The sequence below is a fragment of the Parasteatoda tepidariorum genome, chromosome 6 (genome assembly GCF_982258835.1).
Source record: "Parasteatoda tepidariorum strain Cologne lab strain chromosome 6, Ptep-v5.0, whole genome shotgun sequence".
NCBI classification, from domain to species: domain Eukaryota; kingdom Metazoa; phylum Arthropoda; class Arachnida; order Araneae; family Theridiidae; genus Parasteatoda; species Parasteatoda tepidariorum.
In genome coordinates this window covers 66,063,570-66,074,370 of record NC_141760.1, presented here as the reverse complement: position 1 = coordinate 66,074,370, position 10,801 = coordinate 66,063,570, and the positions used below count along the sequence as shown (strand labels likewise).

Genomic DNA, 10,801 nt, shown 5'->3' with positions numbered 1-10,801 from the left:
TTATTTTTTTTAACTTGAGATTTTTTTGATTTTTGTGCTAACAAAAAATTGTATGAATGATTTTTTAAAAGAGTGATTTTTTCAATTTTTGATAGTAATGGGAACAAATTAGGTTGTTAAGTATTATGCGGAAAGCTAAATTTAACATATTTCTGATAGAAAATGTGCATATAAAGTTGCTTGACTTAATGCTTTTTTTTTTTTATCAAAGAATACAAAATTAGTCACAAGCTGTTTTAAATTTTAGAATATTTTGGTATGGAGAGAGAAACAATGATCTTATTCAGCATAGCTTCCCAATCTTTTCTCTTCTGTTCCCTTTGATTTTTTTTTTTCTTTAATTTATTATCAAAATTTCATCATACCCTCCTAAATTGGCTAGCCCAAGTACAATTGCTCTTAGTTTAGCTAACATATATTTTTAATAAAACTTTAAATCCTTATTGGGAAAAAAAATTTTCAAGTGTCTTATAAAAATCTAATGGAATCTTTGAACTTTGAAAAAAAAAAAAAACCCCTTCTAATAAGGCTTAGTTGCTGTTTTAATTTTTAATCATATTTCATTAATGTGCTCCATTTTCTTTAGATTTCAAAGCTAAAAATATATAAAAATATTTTTTTTTAGCCCCAAGTACACACATATACCAGGTTAGGAAAGACTGAAATATAGGACAAACTGTGACAATTTATAGTTTGTTTTCCAAGGGTAATTATGAACATGCATAATTTCTGAAATAGAATACATAAAGGTACACCTTTACACTATTTTTCAGGGGCAGTTTTTTATTATTTATTTGGGTTTCAATATAAAACTATTATTCAAAGATATTCTTTTAGTTTTTCATACTCATACCTGTTATAAAAGATGCATCAGAAAAACATACATGCATTGATATGAAATATATATACCATAGGCCATTTCTTTTAAAAAGTAATCTTTTCGTGATGGACATTAATATTGCTTTTAAATGCTGTAAAAGAATTCTGTCCAGAACTATAAAGTAATATTTTGGCTGGTAACTGAACAGTTTTACCAACCAGGTTCAGTTATTGCTCTTAAAAAAGGTTTGGAAAATGCAATTTATTATGGCACTGAACTATCATTGTAAAAACTGAGGTTCGATCCCCAGTGGTGGCTTGAAGCCTACTCAACTTCAGATCGATAGATAACAGCCTGTCTAGGAAGTAAAGGCGGCCTGTGCGCAGTGCTAATCACAATCATGCTATTGGTCTCTTAAATTGCGAAGCTTTAACCTCCATGACACCCAGCAGACTGTTACAAGAATGCTTTACTTTACTAAAATACAATTTAAACTAACTCAGGTTAAAGTTTGTATTTTAATAATTCATATTAGTTAAGCCCCAGGTAGCAGAATTTAGAGTCAATGTGCAGTACTATCTTCAAAAATTAAAATTTGTCTATGACTTCAATGCAGTCAGAAATTATAATTAAAAGTATAAATTAAGCCTTATCTTACAAACACATGTACAAATATTTATAAAAAGTTATACACAAAAACTTTATGATGTTTAAATTTTATACAATCATACTTTTAGCTTCACCTAAAAATAGATGCATTTTTGCTAAAGCCCAATAAAGAAATCAGTAAGAAAGGATAACCTTGCATATGACAGAAATAAAATATCATTCAAAGGAAGATATTAAAAACATTGTAGTTTATAATGTTCTGATTTGCGTTTTAAGTTTCTGCAAATAAAATTTATTACCAGTACTTTGCAGACAAATAAAATGAAAAATGAACATTGTTTTGTTTTTTTTTTTCATATTAAATTTTAAGAAGAAAAACTACTCATATTAGAAAATAGAAAAATCTGAAGTGTAAAATAATCTTCAGATACTGTGATAATCTGCAATGCCTTCTACCGTGCTGCAAGGTTTCTGCTTTTAAAGTTAAGCCTAATGTATGCACTTTGAACTGCTAAAAATAATTTTGTTTACTTGTATATGAAAAAACTACTCAAAAGAAAAGGTATAATCTACAATTTTTATTAAACATTTCACAGTGACATTTTATACAGTGCTATATACAAATGGAAGTTAATTACTTTTGTAAGGTGAGCACATCAAATTTACAACAGCTCTGAGATGATTTCATCAGTCAGGCTGTATACAAAAGTGAAGCATGGGAAATGCTATAAAATGTGATGTCTAATAAGAGAGTGGACTAAGCACATCTGTTAATCAACTGAAAATTCAAAATGTAATTTTTAAAGTCAATTTTCAATTTTTTAATTCATTTTTTTTTCTTTTAAAGTTCTATAAATACAAAGGGAACTTTTCATCTCGCAGAGAAAATATATATATATAATTTTAGAAATTTTTGTATATTATTGAAAGTAGCAATTAGAAGTTTCAATCCATTCTATGGTATTTAATTGAACTCTACATTAATGTCATTAATAGTTTAAAATTATTCTAAGACAGCAGGGTTCAGGAAGAAAATAAATATGAAACCCTGCTCTTTTTTTAAAAAAAATAACAGCTTGAGACCAGGGGGATGTTACTAATTCACAACACATGGTAGAAATTGGATAATTAAATCCATATAAAGAGCTAAACTTCTTACTTAAACACAGAACACTGACATGTTTCTATGGTCTCCAGCATATGCTCTCAGACTAGATGGATATAATTTTTTTTTCTTCTTTTAACCAGTACATTAAAATATAAATACCAAAGCTTTAAAATGATAGACTTCAAAAAATATTACAAATGTATTACAAAATTCTTTTGCAATCTCCTCTTGAGATTCGGATAGAAACTACACACATCAGGCAGCAAACAGTTACAATCAAAACATTGCATACACTCTTCTCTCACACAGTCTTATAATCTTAATAACTTATACATTCACAAATTAAGTTTTAAATACCTTCGGTTGCCGTTGCACCTCGTTCTAAAAGCGTAATGCAACTACATCAAGTCGCCAGAGGGAAGCAAAAACAGCAGACCATGTTTTCCCTATCAAAGATTGCAGACATTTTTTCTCACCATGTGTTGTACCACTCTTCATCACTTTCAAGACCAATTAATTAATCTCGCATATTTGCACATGATCCATGGCAGCAGAAGGGTGTTTTGTGTTAGCGTTTCCTTAATAAAAAGTTTCAGTAAATACTAGAGTGCAGTATGAGTGAAGGAGCTAGCACTGTTACTATGAGCCAAACTGAGCATGCTACCACTGATGCTGAGGTCATCGGCAGGTAAAGGTTCCTGAGAGGCTTCGGCGATAGCCATGGCATCAAATCCCAATCTAGCACTTTCTTCATCGAATGCTTCAATCTCTCGAGCTTGGCGTTCTAATAGTAACCTTTGTCTTTCAGCTCGTTCCTCCTGAAATTGCTGTTTTTCTAATTCCATCTAAAAAGACATAGCTAATTTAATTCAAATCCAATGTAAGTTTATGTGATAGTAGGTATTACACCAGATTTACCAGTAGGTATTACATTCATCCAAACAAAGTAAACAAAATTCTGCTGAATTATAACTTATAATTAGAATTTTTTATTCTTAAAAAAATTTTTAAATTATAGTACAAGGAAATAAAAACTTTTTTATATCAATTTAAAAATTATTTTACTTTGATTTTTATATCGATGAGAAATCTTTAATCTCCTAAGATAACCACTATATTCCTTTTTTAAAACTCTTTTCAACACAGAAATTTTCAAATTCACCTTTAGAACTAAAGAGAAACCCTTAAGAAAAAGAACTGTTCCTTAAGGGTTAAATAAACCTTTATACTTACTACAGACAAAATCACTAAGTAACCATAATGCAGCCAAGAATGACTCATAAGAAGCAGCAAATGCAAAAAGAAAGAAATAATGGACTATGTTTTGAAAAAATGAACCCATGTTAGGTATGTTACAATTCAGTTTTCAAAAAAAAAAAAAAAAAAAAAAACTTTTTTTTGTTCTTTAAATTATGTTTTACTGTAAAATGTACACAGAGTATTCTAAGGAATATAAATTTAAAAAAAAAAAAATAGAAAAATATTGATATCTTTTTTTTTTGTCTAATACCTTTTTGATACTTCTTATTTTAAAAATAGTTTAAATTATTTAATGTTTAATTATTTTAAATGCTTAACAGTTTTTTTTTTTTGTTTGTTTTGTTAAAGGCTTATATTTTTTAATTTGTAGACATCCATTTAAAAAAATAATTAACGTAACTTAGTAAATCTGTATGATTAACAGCCTATAATTTTTTTTTTAGCTTAGTGTTATGTTTATTTTATTAAGATAGAAATATAAAAAATAATTCATTTTCCATTTCATAAGTAGCAATGTTCCTCAAAATGGTGCCAAAAAAATTAGCAAGCAGTTTAACTAAATTAAAATCTATTTGTATAAAATTTTGCTAAGGAGCTTCCTGAAAACAACTGTAGAATTAATTTGTTGTTAACTAACTCTTAAATGGTTTCTGCCTTCTACTCTCCATGCTTTCCAACAGCACATACCAATTCTCACCAAATTATTCAACAAAAAAACATTAGGAAGAGATTGAACATTATAAGAGCTCATTTGTAGGAATACTTAAGAATTATGAATGTCTCTAAGACTGATAATCAAAATGGTGATGGAAAGTGACAAATCGTTAGGCAAATGAAAAATTTGAAACAGCTAATGGAATATGTATACTATAAATTCCAGTGAGTATATGAGGACAAAGATAAGAATAACGAAAAAAAAAATAAAGTAAATCATATCTTTATCAGAGAGATTTCATTGGACAAAAATAATGGAAGATTAGTAAAACCAAATAAATATATATATATATATATATATATATATATATATATATATATATATATATATATATATATATATATATATATATATATATATATATATATATAATCAATCAATAAATAATTAATAGAATATTCAACACAAAAATACTCATTGTCAATTAAAAAATCATAAATAATGTATAAAAATATATCGGTTATTGCATACCTTCTGCTCTAAAAGAACTCGTCGAGTAGAAACTCTATCTTCTAATTCTCGACGTTCCCTATTTCTTTGAGCTTCTCCTTGCATTTTAATCTTACTTTGAAATGCTGTCAGTAGTTCAAGTTCTTGTTGTAACTGATCTTTTAATTGGCGATATTCTAATTCTTGTGATTCATCTAATCGAATCTAAACGTGAAAACATTGGTAAAATTATAATGTTAAAATAGTTTTACACAAACAACTTAACTCTAACAGCAATAGATTTTGTGAAAAGTACAATTATTCAATTAACTATTAATTTATTTAGTATTGATAAAAAAATTTCGAAATGTTTCGGTGAGGTTGGCAAAACAATGTTGAATATAAGTTAAGTTGCACTAGAATAGAAAAATTACCACAAGAATACAATTTCTGAATGGAAGAATACAAAGTAATATGTATAAAATTAAAAGCACAAATGAAAAAATATTTTAAACTGTTTTGTATGCTGAAAATTTATTATTTAACAATACTCTTTTCCAATGCTGCATTATGAATTAATCGAACATAAGTAATTCATGCAAGCATAGCTAAAAAAGAAGCATTTTATATTCTCCAATCTAATATAGTTAGAACTAGTGTAGTATGAATTCTGAATTTTGAAGTCCTTTCATTTTTTAGTACTGTATTCAATGTTTTAGAAATATGTTATTAAAGCTTAAAATTCCATAATTCATAAATGGCTCATTCCAAGTAAAATCAACTAATAGTCAATAGCATGCTATAGATTTTTTTTTTTTTTTTTTTTTTTTTTGTAGAAAAGTCCTTGATGAATATAAATTAAAATAATTTTCTCAGAATTTTCAGATCAGAGTTACAACCATTTTAAAGTTTGAGAAAAATGGCATAACTCATATGTTAAAAATGTCTTTTTTATTTATGAGCCAATTTTCTTATTTTTGGTGCCATTAGAAAGAAGTTGTGTAACTAGTACTATGTAATTAAGCTTTAAAATGCCAAATATGTGTGTGGGTATAAGTTAATTAATTTTCTTCATTTTTCTCTCTTATCTTTTTCATTTTGCCTTTATTGTGCTATATATATTTGTAGGTAATAACTTTCACTACTTCAAAGTATATTTAACATTGTGAGAAAAAATATTGAACATTAAAAAAAAGTAATAAAAAGTGGTTTTTAATCAAAATAATTCAAACAAATTTATAACACACAAAACAAAATTTCTTGATCTGAATCTTTTTCCTCATAATGACAAATGTTATATATTTTATATATATATATATATATATATATATATATATATATATATATATATATATATATATATATATATATATATATATATATATATATATATATACACACACACACACATTTGTTTTGATTGCAATCAGACAACTTTGAATAAACTTTTCGTAATATTTGTGCTAAAAACATTTTTTATTACAAAACAGGAACAAAATTTATTTATTTTTGCCCATTTCACTTGGAATGAGCCATATGAATAATAAATCAGCAGAACAAATAAGACATTTGAAAATGCTCAAATTATATTGGGAAAATGGTAGTTAAACAAGTTTAAATGATTAAAAAAGATAACACAATATTACAGAAAAATAGTAAAATATGACAGATTAAGGTAATGAGACTGAATACAAGACTTTTAGTGACATTAGTAAAACTTCTAACTTTAATATAAACTAGAGAATGTTCTTCCAGTAAGTCAATTAGTAATGTGTATTAAATACTATCATAAATAATATACTTTCTTAATGCAAATCAGTTGAAATTAATTAAAATTTGTCACAGACAATTTTTGATAGTTAGAGCATACATATTGCTGTTATATCAACAAAACAAAAAAAAGAAGAAATTTGTTAGCTTGAAAAAATAAATTTAAAAAAATTATCTTTGTTAGTTTATAATAAATTATTTTATCTATGATAATAAATTCATGATCAATATTTCAAAGATCTTTTCTTGTGTCTTCATGCAAGGAAAAAGTTTATTACATTGAAAGTTATAAGTTACCTTTAATGTGATAAACTTAAATTTCTGGGAAAAGGTTAATTAATTTTATACTATATCATCAGCAAGATAAGATTCAAGTCATTTATGCTAAGGTTTCTTAAAATACATTAAAATACAAAATATCAACCATAAGTTTTTCATAAATACATTTGATATATTAGATAAGAGAAATTTTAAATAAAAGTTTGGCTTAGTTTGCTGAAAATGAAGCAAAATAAATAGTCATCACTAATTATATCAAAAATAATATTTTTACTTTGTTACAACTATTTCTTATTACAACTATCAATTGGGAAATGCTATTCATCGAAGAAATTTTGCTTTTTTACTTCAAAATCAATAAATAAGCACAGAACCCTTGGAAAAAAAAGGTGGACAAATGCACTTTCTCAATGTGACCAATGAAGTTTATAATTACAAAATTCACCTTAACTAAAAAATGACAACGACAGAGACAATATTTAAAAAAAACAAAAAACTATTTATAAGCAGAAAAAGGAAATGGAAAGTGAATGACATCTTAAGCAGCTCATATCAACCATTATTCTGATTGTAAATGTTTAGAAAAAAATAATAAACAATCATTATCTAGATTATAAATGCTAGAGGATGTTAAAATTTTTAGTTTGTTATTAAAACTAAAATACTTACAGATTGTTTTTGTAGCATGTCAGCAATGCTCTGTTCATATTGTTCACCAAGGATGGCTAGCTTCCTCATTTGCTCTTCTTTTAATTTTTTAATAACTAATTTTTGTTCCTCTTTAGGAGTGGAAGCCAAAATTTGATTTTTCCAAGCTTTGTACTGTCTTGTTTGAATTTTGCAAGTCTCTCTAAATTGCTTTCGAATCATCAATTCTTTTTGCTAAAAATTTAAATAACAAAAAAATACAAGTATAAATGTTTGAAACTAAGCTAAAAATTAAACTTTAATAAATACAGTAAAACCTCATTAAGTCGTCACCCTGATAAGTCGTCACTCCGCTTAAGTCGTCGTTATCATGTGGTCCCGACTAAGCCTCATAGACAATAATGTAAAATAACCCTCTTTTACCCGTCATCGAATTTATCTCTACTCCGGATAATTCGTCACCCCCAAAAAATGGCAAACCTATCTTTTTTAATGGCAAACCAATCTGTTATCTTTTCAGACCCGCCCCTTTCACTTTAAGTATCTCCGGGAATTTCGGACCACCCACGAAGTTCGCTCTACAGCTGTGAGCATTCCTTTCCTTTTAGGGGATTTGGATTCTTGGAATTTTGCATGCCAATCGTTCAAAGTACTCACTTCTTGCTCCGACTCAGTCGAGTGTAGACGTTTTTCTTTATTGTACGTACTTCAGTGGGACTTCATTTCATAGCGAGTAAGCCCCGCTATAAGGGCCATTTTATTTTCTTACAAAATTGTGATTTGAATACGTTTCAAAATGCCGGGAAAACGAAAACTTACCTCGTTATCTCTTAAAGAAAAAAAGGACTTAATTGCACTTTTTGAAAAGTCAAATGTTTCGAAAACAGCTTTTGCCAAAGAACACAATATTCCGAGAACTACTTTAAGTGATATTCTATCATCAAAGCAAACCATTGAAGAAGCAGACTGCAAAGACAATAGAAAGAGAATGAGGAAATCAAAGTTTGACGAGATCGAGGAGATTTTAGTTCGATGGTTAAAGCATGCAAGATCGCAAAATGTGCCTATTTCTTCCGTCATTCTTAAAGAAAAAGCGATGGAAATTGCTAAGGAGTTGAACATAGAAGATTTCCATTGCAGCAATGGTTGGCTGGAGCGTTTCAAGGACAGAAATAGTCTTTCTTTTAAAACGATTTGTGGGGAAGCCGCAGCTGTTGATGGTGATGCTATAGAAAATTGGAGGAACAGTGTTCTCAAGGACATTTTATCCAGGTTTGATGCCTCAAATGTTTTTAATCTAGATGAAACGGGCTTATTTTATCGTCTTTTGCCTGATAAAACTCTATCGTTTAAGGGCGAAAAATGCACCACTGGAAAAGCCAGCAAGCAACGTCTAACACTTTTGCTGGGAGCGAATATGAATGGAAATGAAAAGCTTAAACCACTAGTGATAGGCAAGAGCAAAAGGCCACGTTGTTTCAAAAACGTTAAATCTCTGCCAGTTGAATATGAAGCAAATTCAAATGCATGGATGACTACAATGATTTGGGAACGGCATATCCGTAAATTGGATTCCCAGTTTTCGCGCCAAAAGAGAAAAGTTGCCCTTATTATCGATAATTGCACAGCCCATAGTCAACCCGAAAGCTTAAAAGCTATTGAAATCGTTTTCCTTCCTCCAAATGTTACTGCACTTCTTCAGCCATTAGATCAAGGGATAATTCGGGACTTCAAAAGAAAGTACAAAAAAATGCTAGTAAAAGACCTGATAAAAGCATTGGATAAAAATGAAAAGTTTGAAGTTTCCGTTTTAGACGCGATAAATTATGTGCATAGAAGTTGGAGCTCAGTTTCTACGCAAACTGTTTTTAATTGCTTCAGACACGCGGGATTTGTAGCCAATGCAGAATCCGAAGATATCCTCTGTGAAGAAGTCGATCCCGAGCCCTTAGAAAATTTGCTGCAAGTTGTTAATGAAAAAGGTTGCAGTGTCAATGACGTAAATGCATTTGTCGATATTGACAATGACATCACTATTTGTTCACAAGCGACTGTAAAAGATTTAACTTCAGAATTTTTAGATGAAAAACAACACAGTTCCAGCGAGGATAGTGATGATGAGAATTCGTGTGGAATTCCGCCCAGCAAGACTGAAACATTAGAAGCCTTAGAGAAAGTTAGACGATATTTAACATCAATTGAAAGCACAACAGAGGAAGAATTCAAGGCGCTGATGATATTAGAAAAGACGGTTAACAGCAATCAACAATTCCTGCATCAATCCACTATGTTAAGCTATTTTAATGCTCAGAAATAAAAATAAAAAGTGGTAACTATACAAAAGTATTTGTATTCCTTTTCTACACATTTATTTGCATGTGCATTACATTCTAAAAATCTAATTTTTCTCAACGAATCCTATTGCAGTCCATTAAAAAATTTCAATGTTATTTTAGTTTTTTTAAAGAAATTTCTAACTCCACTTAAGTCGTCACTCCGCTTAAGTCGTCGAAAATGTTCGGTCCCTTGAGTGACGACTTAACGAGGTTTTACTGTATATCCAAAATGTTATGCTGAATAATTTTATAGAAAGAGAATTAAGAACCCAAAACAAATATATTTTTGTGAACTCAGTAACCAACAACTACAGCAATGAATATTCAACAAAGGAAATAAAGACAGTGCAAGTCAACATTTGAACATTTAAGTGAATTCATTATTCATGATCCAAAAATATTCATACAATGAAGGAAAATAGATAAATCAAAGAACAAAGTGATTTATGGTATCATGTTCACATTATTAGAACTACTAACATTACAGTTTTGCAAGTAATAATTTATAGATAAAACATTTTTTTAACAGAAAATTAAGGAATATTACAATTGCCCATCATAAGAGGAGCCTTTAGGGCTCAAAGGCACACAGTAGATAAGTAAATACATGTATATGATATATTTCACATATATATACATACATAAATATATAGTGGAAAATCCCGTACTCGGAATTTTTGGGACTTCAGCAAGTCCGAAAATATATTTCTCCGGATAATGTCTCGAAGTAAATATCAAAACATCCTTATTCAATAAAAAATAACAAACAGATGATAATTAACATCAACTTCAATCAACAGCCTAAAATTCACATGGTTTGTGTGGTC

The 10,801-nt window shown here is 28.6% G+C and overlaps 1 protein-coding gene across 5 annotated transcripts in view; it reads right to left on the bottom strand.

Moving 5' to 3' along the window:
• Nucleotides 1-1,986: 1,986 nt before the first annotated feature.
• The window catches only part of Tao (Serine/threonine-protein kinase Tao), a 31,102-nt gene continuing 22,287 nt past the window's right edge, over nucleotides 1,987-10,801 (bottom strand). For all 5 annotated transcript variants that reach the window (XM_087165973.1, XM_087165976.1, XM_087165974.1 and 2 more), the window contains 3 exons: nucleotides 7,660-7,872; nucleotides 4,984-5,166; nucleotides 1,987-3,382 (listed from right to left, as the gene is read on the bottom strand). In XM_087165973.1, the coding sequence (XP_087022099.1) occupies nucleotides 3,140-3,382; nucleotides 4,984-5,166; nucleotides 7,660-7,872 (639 nt within the window). In that variant the 3' untranslated portion in view covers nucleotides 1,987-3,139. The remainder of the gene's footprint in view (nucleotides 3,383-4,983; nucleotides 5,167-7,659; nucleotides 7,873-10,801) is intronic.